The following is a 17,176-nucleotide window of genomic DNA, read 5'->3' on the forward strand; positions in this document are numbered from 1 at the left end:
TTATTTGCGATCTAGGTGACTAAGTTTCATATCACCGACGCATCATATTTGCTCGAAAGGGTAAGACTCCATGTACTGACCTTTTCTAAACCTGGCATCGGTGGGAGCCTTATGCATTGGGTTATTCTTTTTTCCACTGGAAAAGAATAGATGAGTTATTTTTGTATGGTCCAATTGTCCAATTTCAGCTCTTACATGGCCCTAGATATGTTGCCAGCACAATGTGGTAACTTGTCGTGCTCGTGCAAGGGTGCTAGAAGCATAACAAAGAAAAAAAAAAGAGAATAATGAGAACTATGTAGAGTGTCGCCTCTAATAATGCAAAGGTGAGATGGACATAATTGAAAATCCCAATACATTCACAAAACTTGAAACTATGACCATTCAGGAATAAATGAGTCAACGACCCCAACCAATTTGGTTAGGACCAAGGTTCGCATTACCGTACCGTACCGGCGTTTCGACCTGGGCTCGGTACGGTACGATACCGTGTATCGAGCGGTACACCCAGGTGTACCGAGCGGTACACCTGATTTCACAGATTTAACCCTCCGAAAATACCTGAAAATTGTAAAAAAAGTTTGGATAGGGTTTTCAAGTTACAAATAAATATAGTAATAGTATAAGTTTAGCAAAATCAATGTAAATTAGGTAAGAATAGTATCACATATCTTTTTCGGGCTTTGAGGTAGTCTTGTTCGAGGTTCGTATTTCAGCCCGTTATAGATTGAAATATCTACAGAAAAATCAGCTGAATTATTAGACTATTTTGTTATAATATAAACTCTAAAATTCAAATGAATTAAATAATCACATATGTAGATATACCTAATTGTTGATTACTTGATTCTACCACCAAAACGAACGACGGGCCTCCACGGGTGGTGGATTGGGATCTTCGATCCGATACATCTGCATATCAATATGATACGTTTGTTAGATCCAATCATGAAATTGATCCCATGACATAGTGTATTGATACACTGTATGTCATTGATGCATCAATGTGGTGCTGATCGGAGACTGATCCTCATGAATCATATTTGTCTGAGGCAGCTCTTGAGGCATATATTGGTGAATGTCAGAGCTTCTACTTTCGCTACTGATCTGCTGTTCTGTATCATACTGTTGCTCAGAAAAGGATGACCAACTATCACCATACTATTGTTGCCCATATGATTCTCTATAATACGATGGCTGTGAATACGATGAGCCTCTTTCTGTGTCTATATCATTTATGCTCTGTCGCATTTGTTCATATTCATCCACTGCCTTCCCCTTCCTCTTCCCCTTCCCCTTCCGCGCATAAACTAGATAAGTACCTTGTCGAGTTCCATGATCTGAATCTTGAGTGGCATGTGTAAAATATTGCTCCTCAGTCCATTTACCACCCTCAAGTTGTGTAGACGAGACCAACGACTGCCCGGCATCACCGCCATCATCTGTCGAGGCACTGCTGTCCGTGTTGCTGTCATGTCTCTGGACCGAGCGAGAAAGAGAATGTGATTGTGAAGGTGTCTCGTCGTCCGACTCGATTCTGTCCAACGATGTAACTGATGCTACTGCCTTCCCCTTTGGCTTAAATAGAGGAGAGAAGAATGACTTAAATAGAATGAGAAAGGGCTCCAACGATCAAATTGACCGTTGAAGCACTGTAGTACTGCTACAGTGCGGTAACGATCGAAATCGACCATTACCGAGTTGTGCTGGGCAGTAACGGTTGAAATTTCGACCGTTACTGCCCGATATTACCCCGTATCGTCCGATACGGGGTTTTTTTGAACGTACCGCCCGATAGCGGGCGGTCTGCGTACCAGTAGCCTATCGGACCGGTACATACTGCTCGTACCGGGCGGTACGATTCGGTATGGCAGACCTTAGGACATAAAATGCCCTGTTCAAGTCTTAAAAAAACCATGTTCATTCCTTCCCCTTTATTATGCTTACCAGTCTAAGATCGCTATTTTGGGTCAAAATGTGGTGTCACAATAAGTTTTGTGAGATATGAACAAGGCAGAAAATCCCCATCATACAAATTGGTACAAGTCAATATTTACTAATATGAACGATATGCAAATTACTAGTCCAAGAGTACCATCTGGTACCACCATTATCTTTTTGATGGAGTACTTTATGTAACCACAATGCATTATGTTTTTGACAACTTTTGATAAGCGACCATCTTTTTATGTTTTTTCTTTCTCTTCTCTCATGCTCTTTTCCCCTTTCTCTCTCTTTCATGCATTTGTCACTATCGCTATGGTCACCTCTGCCACTCCGTGGCTTGTCGTCACATCCTTGTAAGGTTTGTTACTTCCTCCTCTTCCTCCAGTATACCTCCTCCATGTCCTACTCCCCTTTTACCCCCTGTGCCTCCTCTTCCTTTGCCACTTAACCTCCTCCGTTTCTCCGCTTTCTCTTCTTCTTCCTCCGCTCTTCTCTCCTTCTTAGTCCGGGTGGTACAAGGTCTATAGACCCATTGATCCGTATATAGTGTTGGTACCATGGGTTTGTACTACTGGAATCATACTGACAAACAATATCAGCATGAGTGAGATTTAAAAACTTGCTCATTGAATGGTGCAGAGAAACAAATAATGGCGGGCAAAATTGCATGTCTCGGTCCATTGCTGATCAGATTGATAAGATTGATATGGTACTTGTATGGTTGGGTGCGTAGGCTGTGATTTTGTAATGGTGAGTATTTACTGGTCCAAGCATGAATTAGTACACACCATCTTCTCTTTTGAGCTCGTCACCCTCATCTTTTGAGACCACTACCCTCTTGTCGCTCATGTGCTGTGATCGTCCTATGTGCACCACTTGTCGCTCATCATGCGGCATCGATCTCTTTCTTCTTCTTCCTCTTCTTCTTCTTTGGTCATCCATATCTTTCCGGTATGCCTATTCCTCTTCCTTCTTCCTCCACCACCTCCTCTTTTTCATTCTTCTTCCTCTTCCTTTTCTTTGAACCTCTTTTTTCTTTTTCTTTTTCCCTCTTCTTTCTTTTTTATCCTTCTTCCTTTCCTCCTTTTTCTTCCCCAGCAGTGTCAGTACGCTAGTATTGACCATATGTATTGGTCCGGAATGGGACCAGTACGGTTTTCAGTATGAATTTGGATTTTCTTTTACCTGTGTTGAGAATATGATCCATATGGGCGCTACACCTATGATTAATGATCTTCCAATCTTGATATATTGATTGACCAGCAACTCATCGTTATATGTCTCTAGGAATTTGTGGCAAGGGGTTATGATGAATAGGACACTTTGAAATCCATACGGGTTCTGAGTGATTAAAGGATTTGTCACCTGTCATCACATCCATGAATTATATCTATCCTGAATACATTTTTATATTCAATTTTAGTTTAATTTGTCTTAACCTAATTTCATGTTCTTAGTGGTTTTCCAATAGTGATCTCCAGGTGGTTCTTCTCCAAGCCAGCTGATAGGTTTCCATCACCTAGATTCTTTTGTACAGAACAAGGGCTTGACATGGAGAAAATATGGGCAAACTTCTAGTGGTCAAGATTAAACTAAATGGAGAAGTTATTTTAGCATCCTTCATTTTGGACTGACATTTGGCCAGGGCATATATGCCTTCTATTGTAATCTTAATGTAGTTGCTCTAATGATACAAGCTATTGGTTCTTAGCTCTTTGTATAGTGGTAGTTTAGATCTAACTAGCTGATAGGTTTCTGTCACCTACATTCAATTAGCCAGAGGATGGGGAATTAGACTTCAACTAGAACATAATGTATCAGCATCTTACATTTTTAACTGACATTTGTACCATGTAGTTTATACATCTTATGTTATAATTTTAGTGTAGTTAGAGTGGATCTTCCTAAGTTATTGCATATGACATGATTGTCATACTAAAATGCTGTGATTTACATATCATCATTTAGTGCTTCATAGACGTTCCCAAAGGGTGACCACACCACCTTCGCAATGTCATTGGTTTGGCATGGGCTTATGACACTACTACCCAGGATTGAAATCCTTGCTTGTGATGGTTATGTTCTAGCACTAACTACAGTACTTGTATCATCATACCTGTGAGTTGATATTTTTGCTTTTTTTTTCTTTTTGTGATATATAGACCCCTGGCAAGAATGACAAAGATGGGCCCTCCGAAAGCATGGTTAGTGCCTCTATTTTTGTTGGTGCTTTTCTCTATATTTCATCCATAATCGTTTAGGTAATAGGACATCCTAATTAATCGTCATTATTATGATCTCATCTCTTAAGCACACTATGCAAAAAAAAAAAAAAAATCTAATGGTAGTTTCACTCAGTAAAGATTTAGATATCAGAAATGTAGATAGAAGCTTACTTAAATTTGCTGGTACATGATGCATTATTCTCCCTAATACAAATGATTTCACGTCATGTATTACAAAATTCTCTTAAATAAAAGTTTGTGTATGTTCTACAAGTTCTATAAACTAGCTACACTTTCTCATAGTGCTAGCCTAGTTATTGTTCTCTCAGTTTAGTGTTTGCTTTGTCGGGCACCATCAGAAGTTCATTCCTAATATATTATTAATTTGTTACCTTTAGAGTTTTAGTTTTGTTTTCTTTGCTGAGCTACCAAATAAGATGTTGGTCTTCATATATTCAGAAAGAAGAAATTAAATCTTGTGAAGAGCGTGTTAAGAAACTTCTAGAGGTCATTCCTCCAAAGGGGAAGGAGTTCCTTCAAAGCATAGAGCACATATTGGAACGTGAAAAGAATTGGGTGAGTAATATCTTCAAACTATCTCTTGTTTCTTTTATTATGAGAGATTGTTTACCTTTGAAATGGTAATATATTTTATGAGTTCATTGCTAAGATTGTTCCTTTGAGGTGAGATTAATTTTGATTTGTGCTTGTTCATTTGACATTGTACCCCAAGGTTTGGTGGAAACGAGATGGTTGCCCAGCATTTGAGAAACAACCTACTGAGAGAAAGATTGGTCATGATGGAGCCAAGAAACGGTACGCATGCGTATTCTCACAATTTTCCTGATTGTTACAAACAAAGCTTTGCAATCTTCCTTTTTTTTTAATAAATTTTTATTTTTATTTTTTTTGAATAGACATGAAAGTAGTGCTATATAAATCACTATCTTAATTTACAACTTATGCAGCTTTTTCCAGCCAGTACGTGTTATCTCATTATACTTTGTTATTGCTCGACCCCTGGTATTTAACCATAAAGTACATTATGATTATAATGATTAATATAACTGCCATTTACCTGGTATTAAGGTTTTCCCACTATATTTTGCTTATACCTGGTCTGGAGGAGGGGTTCTCATTGACTACATGGAAACAATGTAGAAGACAAGTTATATTTCCAGGCTTCTAGCAAACTCGAGTATGTGGTTCTCTGCAAACCCATGCACATAATGTAGTTTGGTTATACATATTTCCATAAGCAACATTTAGCCATATGGTCTGCCTCTTTTGACTTGTGCATATGTCAATGATTTGAATTCTAGAGCTTTATGGCATGTGGTTAAATCTCAAAACTCTCAGAAGTGGTTATACATGGCGCATAATGTGTGAATGTGAGGCTTATAGGTGCTTACAGAAGAAAGCTGTCCTAAGACGTGAACCTGAAAGTAGCAACATGTCTGGAAGGTGTTTGTTGAATTGCATAGGCTGTATAATTGGAGAAGTAAAACATGAATTTTGTACTACCTGTATTAATGGAACCAAGGTCTGCCGTACCGAAGCGTACCGCCCGGTACCGCTACAGTACTATACTGTAGCACTGCTACAGTATAAAAATAAAAAAATATTCAGTACACTCTGATGTACTACCCGGTACACTGGTATCATACTGTACCAAGCCCGGGTCGAAACGCTGGTACGGTATGGTACAGTGAACCTTGAATGGAACAACTATTGATATTGATATTAAGTGTCTAAAGATATTTATTAAAGGATGCAGGAAAACTAGATTATATATAATTATCCAACATGATCTATTATACTGGGCTTTGTAATTATCCTTAAATTGTTAGGAAAATAATTTAGTAACATGAACATAACTTACTATAATTGACTAAAATAAGATTGTTTGTCCAAGTTGCTGGCTGTTTCAAATTTCATTTGGTTATGTTGACTAAAATAAGCAATGTCAGCTTGCTTTGTTGAGATCCACCTGAAGACAGTTTGGAGAGTTCACAACTCAATATGGTACCATGCTTTGGGAAAGTTTTGGGCAAATAAAACTTTTTTAGTAGGATTAGTGTTGGAAATATCATATGTGCATATTCCAGTTTATATGAAAAGAAAACTAGTGAATAATACCAGAAAAATCTATGATATACATAGTAGGAATGAAGCCCCCTGTAAGCCATCTGTTGCTTTTGTTGAGATTGATAGTTAAGAATTATTTCAATAGATAATACAATGGAAACTAGGGATAGCATTGCCATGGATTGTAACACTGAGCTCATGTGGGAGCAGCAAATGATAATTAATTTGCATATCAGGATTTTGTTTGTGTTTCTTTTCCTTCTTTTGTTCACTCTTTGAATTGGTGTTTAACTAGTATCTCTGAGAATTTGAGATGTGAGCAGGTAAGTAACGAGAGCCCAAATTTGTCACTGCCTTCTTTTTGCCCCTTCCATGACGACAAACAGTACTACTGGGAATCACGAGTCTGTGTCCTTCGATTTCTCAAAGATTTTAAGGCTTTTCGTGGGGCTGCAACTGCATTGTGATTTTTAGAGGGGCATGATCATGAGAAATATGCATTCATTAGCAATGGAAAAGAAGCTTTGAACACTGAATTTGAGAATTGAGATATATAATCTATTTGCATGAGAACGAGCCTTGTTGTCGTGGCAAGATTGCCTCTTTGCGACCATATGATTAGAATTTGAATCATGAAACAATCTCTTATTAGGGCAAGGTTGTGTACATTGTCTCTATCAAACCTCATATTGGCAAGAGCCTCATGCATCAGGACCGCCCTTATATTTTTCATATTATTTTGTTTTGGTAGTATCATATTTCTTCTCTTTTTTTTGTGTTTAGGTTGTATACCTGAATCAATATGCCACTGTATCAGCTGTAAGAGAAGGATGAATTTGGTTCAATGACCCTTCTACTCTGTTTTTGATCATTATAGTCTTGTAGAATAAGCACTAGGCTAAAACATAGAGCGCCTTGGGTTTGTGACATACGATTGACAAACTATGCAGTGTAAGAAGCTACATATAGATATTAAATAAGGTACAAAAAATATTTTGAATAGCAAAATCATTCATTTAATCTATTTATCAAGTAGAATATTGTGGATATTTTGATTTTCTATGGATCCTTTCTATAAAATGCAGCAGAATTGTTGTCTAAATAAGTCTTATATGTGATATTACCTTGTTTAGGCATTTTGCAAAATTGATTGCCTTAATTATGATCATGCATGGTCTTCATTTTACATACAAGCTATATATACCATATTGTACCAGTATATTGATGTAACAGTCAAGGAACGCCACATATCAACTGGGCTTATTGATCATTGGGCAGGCCACTATGTACTGGTCGGTACTGGTGGTGTCAGTATGTTGGGACACATACTTGGTTTCCCAAAAATGTCCAGAAATTCGAAAAAGCCCCCTTTTAGGTTTTTCCTCCTTATTTATTGGTATATACATAATATTTAAATAAGAATAAAATGTATTTAAGTCATAAATGAATTGACAATCTAAGTTATAAGGAGGCAAAACTGAATTTATCTTTGTATCTTTTAGAGTAGGAACTTTAATCACTAATCTAGAGCTTAATTACTGTTAATCGCCGATTAGGAATTCTAATCACAAGTAAGAGTGTGAGAAAGTGTGAGAATAAGAGAGAGTGAATGACAGACGGGGAGGGAGAAGGATTTAAATCCCAAAAGAGACCTCAATGGTCAATTTGATGATTAGGGCTAGATTTGAGTTGTTATGGGTTGCATCAGTCAAAACCCGATAATCGACAGTTGATAATGGTTGAGTTTTGATCGTATCAGTCGGCTGATTCTAGGCTTGATTTCTATGTATCACTCGAGAAAGGCTGGTTTATATACCGATCAGCCGGCCAGTGAACTAGTATGTATCGTTTGTTTTATACCATTTTGGGTGGTATGCCAAACCTTAGTACAAACATGGTAAATGGTCTTTTATTTATCTTAATTGGTGCACTGAGGAGCAAGAAAATCTATTTCACTCGGATTGGTATGAAACGGGTGATACGCATTAGTCCGAGCATGGATCGATACATGGACTGCCCCATTTCATATGGTACAGTCCAACTTAATATAAAAACAAAAAAAGAACACTTAAAACACTGATTAGGGCTCATGTACATGAGGCCTCTTCTTGTTGAGCCCATGGAATCAATGTCATCGTTAGTGGCGTTCGATGTCGCCGCCACTGCTGTTCGCTGTGGCCTACCTCTCTGGTATGCTCCGTCCTCTTCTATATCGATTCTTCCTTCTTCCTCTAATACCGGGGGTGATGCAGAATTGGGGGGGTAAAGCAGAATAGATTTTGACAGAAAAAAACTGATAGTACAGTTGTATTTGCTGGAACAAGTTTTTCAAATAGAAAAGGAATGAACTTGCGATAATACTTTAATAAGATCGAAAAAACAGCTCACCACCAGGTTTAAAATCACAAACGGATACAGAAAGTTTACCACCCCAAGGAAATTAAATAAGGATACATAACTGAAAAATAAAAGACTCATCACTTAAGGAAGCATCCAAGAGATATAGAGTTTTAAGGGAGCACTCCAAGAGAGCTTCTGCTAAAATATCATCAGTTTCTAAACCCTCTTTAACCCTAGAACACCAAAATAAGTACTAGTGCATGAAACAACCCTTCATGCATAGGGAATTACGAGATTTAGTGTCTTACAACTGGTAACTAACTCCTTTAATGTGTTCCTTAGCCATGAAGAAAAGCATCTTGAAACAACTTTAGCTTTGTGTAGGGAATATGCTCATGAGCTGTCATACTTGAGTGAGCTAAGTTGAAAACTATGAGACAACATTGTGAGCTAAAAAATATACCATAACATCAGCAAGGTCCATATGAGCAGATTGTAGCAAATTAGACACTCCCGTGTCAATCTCTCCTGGTTGAAAAAGACTTGTCCTCAAGTCCTTGTTTGTTTCGTCATCATGATTATGAAAAGGATTTAAATCTGCTACATTAAATGTTGGGGACACTCCGTAATCTTCAGGTAGCTCGATCTCATAAGCATTTTTGCCAATTCTCTTAAGCACCTTGAATGGACCATCAGCCTTTGGTTTTTGTTTTCCAAATTTGTCCGGTGGAAACCTCTCCCTCCTTAGATGAATCCAGACCAAATCACCTACATTAAACTTCACATGTTTTCTATGTTTGTTGGCAGCTTGCATGTACCTCTCATTTTGCTTTTCTATGGTTGCTTTAACACTCTCATGCAGCTTCTTTATCTGCTTAACTCTCTCATCAGCATCTCCATTAAATTGCTTAGTTGTCGAATGAGGGACTTAAGTCCAAAGGACTAGTAGGATTAGCACCATAAACAACCTCAAAGGATTCTTTCCAAGTTTTTGTTCCTTCAGTTTGCTCATCGGTTTATGGATGATGCAAGCTGCTGAAATTCAAAGAAGTATCCAGCTTCCTCCAAAGAGTTCTATAAAAATGACTAATAAATTTTGAATCTCGATTATACACCACAGTTCTTGGAATACTATGCAATTTAACAATCTCCTTAAAATATAAATCAGCAATATAAGATGCATCATTCGATTTATTGCATGTAACAAAATGAAACATTTTTGAAAATCTATCAACAACAACCATGATAGAATCCGTATTCCTTTGAGTTCTTGGCAGTCCCAAAACGAAATCAAGACTCACTTCCTCCCATGGAGCATTTGGCATTGGCAATGGAGTGTACAAACCAGAATATTGACTTCTTGTTTGTACCAAATGACACTCGACATTGCTTCACATGTCTCTCCATATCTTTGAATATTTTAGGCCAATGAAAATTTGATTGAACAAGAACTAGAGTTTTGTCCCTACCGAAATGTCCTCCCAAAACACCACCATGAGCTTCGGCTAGAATTACTTGTCTCAAAAAACAAGATGGAACACACAAGGCATTAGCTCGAAAAAGAAAACCATAAAAGATAGAAAATTGTTGAAAGGAACCTGATTTACAATTCCGCCATATTGAGTCGAAATCTACATCATTCTCATATAGATCTTTGAATGTCTCAAATCCAACCACTTTGACTTCCATTGCTGATAATAAAGAATGCTTTTTGCTCAATGCGTCAGCAACTACATTTTGAACACCAGATCTGTGTTTGATTGTAAAGTTATTAGATTGCAAGAACTCCACCCAAGCTGCATGCCTCTTGTTTAGCTCGTGCTGCTGATTAATGAACTTTAAAGCCTCATGATCAGAATATAGGACAAATGACTTTGCAAGAAGATACCGACTCTAATAAGATAAAGCTCGATAAATGGCATAAAACTCCTTGTCATAGGTAGAATATTTCCTTATCGTATCATTCAGCTTCTTACTAAAAAAGGCAATAGGCTTTCCGTCTTGACTCAAAACAACATCAATTCCCACATTAGATGCATCACATTCAACTTCAAACACCTTGTCAAAATTAGGTAGTACTAAGATAGGAGCTTTGGTCACCTTTCCTTTTAATAGTTCAAAAGTATCATTAGCCTCACTAGTCCATTTTAATTTATCACATTTCAGGCATTCGGTTATTGGAGCGACAATAGAGTTGAAACCCTTGATGAATCTTATGTAAAAGGAAGTTAAGCCATGAAAACTCCTCACCAATGAAGCAGGTGTTGGCTAATTGAGAATAGCTTCTACCTTGTTTTGATCCGTCATGATTCCATTTTTTGAAACAACATACCCCAAAAATATCACACTGTGAGTAAAAAAGTCACACTTCTTTAGATTAGCATAAAGCTTTTACTTTCTCAAAATAAAAAAGATCTCCTTAAGATGATTCATATGGTCCTCTGAACTCTTGCTGTACACCAATATATCATCAAAGTAAACCATAACAAAAGTTCCAATGCATGGCTTAAGTATATGATTCATAAATCTCATAAAAGTGCTAGGAGCATTAGATAGCCCAAATGACATAACCAGCCATTCATATAAGCCTTCTCTAGTTTTAAATGTTGTTTTCCACTCATCTCCAAGCCTTATTCTTATTTGGTGATAGCCACTCTTCAAATCAATTTGAGAAAATAGAAGCACCATACAATTGATCAAGCAAATCATCTAACCTTGGAATAGGAAAACGATAATCTATTGTGATTTTGTTGATGGTGCGGCTGTCCATACATTCTCCAAGAACCATCCTTCTTAGGCACCAATAAGGTTGGAACTACACAAGGACTCATGTTCTCCCGAATTAACCTCCTATTCACCAACTCATCCATTTGCCTTTGAAGTTCTTTATGCTCCTTGGGACTCATTCTGTATGCTGCCTTATTAGGTAGAATAGCCCATGGAATAAGATCAATATGATGTTGGATGTCTCTCAAAGGTGGAAGGCCATGTGAAATCTCTTTCGGTACAATATTTTGAAACTCCTCCAGGATTGGTTTCATGACTGCTGGTGTCTCCTTGTGTTGTTCATTTGCCTCTACTACTACTAGAGCCATAAAGTGACCACCCTTGTCTAATTCACCCTTGCATTCACCATAAGATATAAAAGTGCTAACCTCCTTCTTTGGTGCACTGATTTCAGAAGGTTGTAAAGGAGCCAAAATAATCATCTTTTCATTCACCTTAAAAAAATAAGTATGTTTGTAACCATCATACAACACCCTTCTATCATAATTCCAAGGTCTTCCCAACAACAAATGACAAGCATCCATAGGAGCAACATCACACCATACTTCATCTTTATAATACTTGCAATAGAAAACGAAACTAAACATCTTTTAGTTACCTTGATGTCATTTTCTTTTTGGAGCCAACATAATTGGTAAGGATATGGATGAGGGATCGTGTCCAACTTTAGCTTCTGCACCACCTCCAAAGATACCACATTCTAAAAGCTGTCACTATCGATGATAACTAAGCACACTTTGCTAAGAGAAGTGCATTTAGTGTGAAATACGTTCTTTCTCACCCAACTTTCATCCTCGGCCACATAGGACACTTGTAAGCTACGTTGCAGTACAATAGACAAACCATGATCAGCATAAGTAACCTCTTCCTCATCATCATTATATTTTGGTTTGTCGTCGGCTTCATCTTCTCCTCCATCACTATGATCTTCAACCAAAGTTATAATCCTCCTATTTGGACAATCTGAAGCAATATGCTCAAAACCATTACATTTAAAACATTTTCGACCACTTGGCGTAGAAGAATTATGTGTTTGTTTGCTGCCAGCAAGTCCTTCATCCTTGTCTTGCATCTTTGATACCTTGCTCTGGACAGTAGGCTTGGAATTTCCTCCTTTCATATAGCCTTCTTTTGACCCATACCGAGAACTCTTTTCAAACTTCTGTTGCTTTTCAACTTTTAAAGCCAACTTGCTCACATTCTTTAAAGACCAATATGGTTGCAGTTGAACCACTTTAGCAATATCATATTTTAGACCTCCTAAGTATCTTGCAATGGTTTGTTTTTCCGGTTCCACAAGCTCTCCTTTTAACATGAGATTATCGAATTCTGCTGTGTACTCCTCCACACTAAGATCTTTTTGCTTGAAATCATGGATTTTGAGAAGGATCTCTTGCCTATAATTGAGGTAAATACTTTCTCTTTAGCTCCCTTTTCATTTTTTCTCATGTCACGATCTTACTCTTCCCCTCACATTTTCTTTGTTTCTTTAGATTTTCCCACCAAAAAGATGCATTCCGTCTGAGTTTGAGTACCACAAGTTTTACTTTCTTTTGTTCTGGTGGTTCATGAAAATCAAAAATTCTTTTTGCTATATTAAGTCAATCGATAAAGTCATCAACATTTATTTTACCTTCAAACTTTAGAATCTCCAATCTTGGGTTCTATTTATTCTGCCACTTGTCTTGGACTCCATGTCTTGTTCGAAATCTTCTCGACTCCCTTGGAAGAGGAGGTGTATCATCATCAGAAATAAACTCGTAGACATCATTTTCATGCTGGTTGTTTCTACTTCGAAGTTATTCAATTATTTCATTTTTTTCTTGTAGATTCATCAACTATATCTTTTCCATTCCGCCTTGCTATGATCTCTAGCCTTTAACTCTGATACCAAACTGATACCAGGGGTGATGCAGAATAGATTTTGACAGAAAAAAATTGATAGTACAGTTGTATTTGCTAGAATAAGTTTTTCAGATAGAAAAGGAATGAACTCATGATAATACTTCAATAAGATCGAAAAAACAGCTCACCACCAAGTTTAAAATCACAAAGGGATACAGAAAGTTCACCATCCCAAGGAAATTAAACAAGGATACATAATTGAAAAATAAAAGACTCACCACTCAAGGAAGCATTCAAGAGATACAGAGTTTTAAGGGAGCACTCCAAGAGAGCTTCTGCCAAAATATCATCAGTTTCTAAACCCTCTCTAACCCTAGAACACCAAAATAAGTACTAGTGCATGAAACAACCCTTCATGCATAGGGAATTACGAGATTAAGTGTCTTATAATTGGTAACTAATTCCTTTAATGTTTTCCTTAGCCATGAAGAAAAACATATTGAAACAACTTTAGCTTTGTGTAGGGAATATGCTCATGAACTGTCATAATTGAGTGAGCTGAGTTGAAAACTATGAGGCAACATTGTGGGCTAAAAAATATACCATAGCATTAACAAGATCCATATGAGCAAATTGTAGCAAATTAGACACTCCCGTGTCAGCCTCCACCACTTACCCTCCTTCCTCCGTCTTCCTTCCTTCCTCCACCGCTTCCACTTGTTCCTCTTCTTCCTCCATTGCTCCTCTTCGTAGTTCTTCCTTCTCCTTTCTTTTTCTCTCTCTTTTCTCCTCCATTGTGCCTTCCTCTTCTCCTTCATCTTCGAAACATTTATATCTAAATGTGTTGATACACTAGTACCGACCGTTATGTACCTATCTATGATCGGTATTGGTTTGGTACATGATACGACATCCTTGCCGAGGTGTACCCTATGGTGACGGCTAATACATCACAAGGTTACATGTCTCAATTTGAGACCTATACTGGTCTCTGGCTTATACCACGAGGAGAGGAGGATGAAGATGAGGCAAGGAGAAGAGAAGGCAAAGAAAGAGGAGGAGAAGAACTAGGAGGCAGCAGTAGCAACAGCAAGGTGTCAGGGATGAGGACGAAGAGGCAGTGGGATAGATAAAAAGAGAAAGAAAGGGAGAACACATGACATGGGAGTTAAAATTTTAAAAAAGAGGGAGGCATTCATAAAAAAGATAAAGAAATGACATGGTATTTGGTGGTAGGCTTACAACCCAATGTTTCCAAGTATAAGTATTAAAACCAGGCAGTAATCTCATTCAGCAGGGTTAGGGAACCCTAAATTGCTCGGTCTGCAACCTGTTCTGGTTGGTCTGGACTGTCTGAGTGATATTTTTTCCTTTGTACCTAGTGTTCCAATATTGATCTTTCCTAGTAGGAGCAGTTTATAAGTTGTTCCTTCAGAAGTAATATGAGTCTTCCCTATATAAGTTTGTAGTTAACCGATCATCCCTTCTTAAGCATATCACTAAATTTATGTTTCGCATACAAACTCTAGAAAGGATCAAACTATCATGTGCTATGCCCCTGCACATTTCAAGTCACTGTCAAGCTCATTATATAGCAAGCTTGGTGCCTGCAAGTGGTTGTCATGTACTTGTGCTGTACCCATCTGTATGCAAGATACTCTTTTTGGCCAGCATGGGTTTGTGTCAATATTATATGTGTCATGTTATGGCAGTGGCGATTGGCACTTAATCCATGCATGTATATTTTCTTGCATGATAATCACTAACAAGAGTGGGTCTTCACTTCCCAAACTCTTTAGACACTGATTATATAGATTTACCTCCCTGTGGATACAGTGTGCTGTGGGAGACAGCCTATCCTCTTGATCACTTTGCTATTTGTCTTTTTGCATGTCTACTTAGATAATTACAATTGACTGATTACTGGGTAAGGGTACAATTCATCTGCTCTTCTGCACTGTGATAAGCAAATAACCTTTCTTTAATCAGCTTAAGCCATTTTACCTTTTAGCTTCTTATTGGAGTAATTTGAATTTTTCACTTGGCATTTTGGTCTTATCATGCAATATTTTGCCCATTCATCACAGAAGTGCTTCACCATGACCAAATTATTTGCTACAAATTGCTTACTTATTTATCTTGCTGAAGGTTTTCAGAATATTTTGTAATAATTTTCGTTTTTAGTACCTACACGGATGTTAAGAGTGTTTTTGTTTTCTATAATGAGCAATGCTAGTCAAAGTTCTGCAGGTAGTCTTGAATGAAATTGTTAACACAACAGAGAAAGATCTGTAGGACATTTTGGATTGTTCTCAAGTCTTCCAATTAGAACCAAGCTACTTATGCGTAAAAGGTTTTTTTGTTTAACCGAACTGATTAATGCCATCCACTTCACTATTATAGCAAACCAAGGTGGAGGCTAGGAAACAAAGAGCTATCTCAACTATGGAAATGGGCAGAACAAAATCCTGTACGTAATGATCATTATTTTGTTATTCGTATTCTTAATTTTAATAAATATTGAATATTTGTGGATATTCTGGAATAAGTTTGCTGTTGCTCTTCTATTCACATGTTCAGATCATGGTCGTTTCGTGCTTCTTTTTCCCTAGGTTTAATTGCATAACTAGGAGAGTTACAGCTGTTGTTTAATGAAGCAGAAATTGATGTGTATAGCACCTCAATCCTTGTTCTGACCTCCTCTATCCAAGTTCACTTTTTTTTCCAAAAAAAAAAAATTATATTACATCAACTGTCAATGGTGCCTCTAGAGTTGAGAAATTTTAGAGGATTTAGCATGGGAAGCTAACCAATGAGCACAACAATTAGCTTCTCTGTATGCATGGAGGTTTTTGTAAGCAGGGAGATCCCTCATCCAAAATTTTAACCAGCTCAGCATCAGCTGCTTCAATTTTCAGTTTCTAGGTTCCTTCTTGCATTGCGATGAGGTCACCTTCTTGAATGGCCTTCATTGTATCTGCTACCTCCATATATGAATTTGCAGCCTGTGATCCTACAGCTCCCTTCACTTGAGCAAATCAGGAAAACTGGCTCCTCCCTCCTTAGACTGGACACTGTAGGCACGATCTGTATTAAGTTTAAACTAGGTTTAATCCAATGCACTAGATTGTTACATATATCTCATTTTGGGTTCCCTCATATTCAGAAAGGGGGTTGCAGTGAATCACCAACCCCACCACATTATAGGAAATAATCAAGGGACTTGTCCTCACATTGTTGAAGCATAGATCATTATGGGCCTTTCAGATCATCCAGAGGCTATAGGCAAGCAGGGGTCATAAGGGTGAAAGACCTAGCCTTGACCAAGTCATGCCCTTCCCTGATTTCCGGTTAATAAAGTACCTAAACTTACTGTCAAACTTTTCCTTATAAATTGCCTACTAGTCTTTGATAAGACTAGTTTGCATACATGTGTGTACATGATGGTTTTGTATCACATTGCTTAACTTAACAACTTCACTATTAGATTTCTATTGCCTGTTCTAATTTTGTTGTCTTCCAAATTCAGAATGCTTTGACTGACCCTCAGCGTGTTCGAATGCCCTCAGTCACCGAGTATTGGAAACCTCTTGGAGAGGATGTAAGCATTTTATCACCTATTTTCGGTAGTTATTTATGTTCAACTTAAACAGGCAAGGTTTAAAATAGTATTGTCTGAGTAGTGAAATTATTTTCCTCTCTATACACTGTTGGATCCTTTTATTGGATGTCTTAAGCACGTAACGTGTCTTCGACTATTGCAGATGGATGTTTCTGCTGGAATTGAAGCTGAATATCATCATAAAAACAATCGTGTAAGTCACAGGTTTTGGTGATATTTTTTGGTTTTGACTATTTAACTGCCACAGAATGATAATGCATCTTGGAGTGTTAGTGGACAATACAATACAGTAGTTATTGAAACGAATGTCTCATTTTCGAGT

The 17,176-nt window shown here is 37.6% G+C and overlaps 1 protein-coding gene across 4 annotated transcripts in view; it reads left to right on the top strand.

The window, feature by feature from the left end:
- LOC135631715 (THO complex subunit 1-like) overlaps positions 1 to 17,176 on the top strand; it is a 31,126-nt gene that overhangs the window by 12,733 nt on the left and 1,217 nt on the right. For all 4 annotated transcript variants that reach the window (XM_065139500.1, XM_065139501.1, XM_065139503.1 and 1 more), the window contains 6 exons: positions 4,110 to 4,151; positions 4,632 to 4,748; positions 4,906 to 4,988; positions 15,636 to 15,702; positions 16,762 to 16,833; positions 16,997 to 17,047. In XM_065139500.1, the coding sequence (XP_064995572.1) occupies positions 4,110 to 4,151; positions 4,632 to 4,748; positions 4,906 to 4,988; positions 15,636 to 15,702; positions 16,762 to 16,833; positions 16,997 to 17,047 (432 nt within the window). The remainder of the gene's footprint in view (positions 1 to 4,109; positions 4,152 to 4,631; positions 4,749 to 4,905; positions 4,989 to 15,635; positions 15,703 to 16,761; positions 16,834 to 16,996; positions 17,048 to 17,176) is intronic.

The sequence above is a fragment of the Musa acuminata genome, chromosome BXJ3-2 (genome assembly GCF_036884655.1).
Source record: "Musa acuminata AAA Group cultivar baxijiao chromosome BXJ3-2, Cavendish_Baxijiao_AAA, whole genome shotgun sequence".
Classification (NCBI taxonomy): Eukaryota; Viridiplantae; Streptophyta; class Magnoliopsida; order Zingiberales; family Musaceae; genus Musa; species Musa acuminata.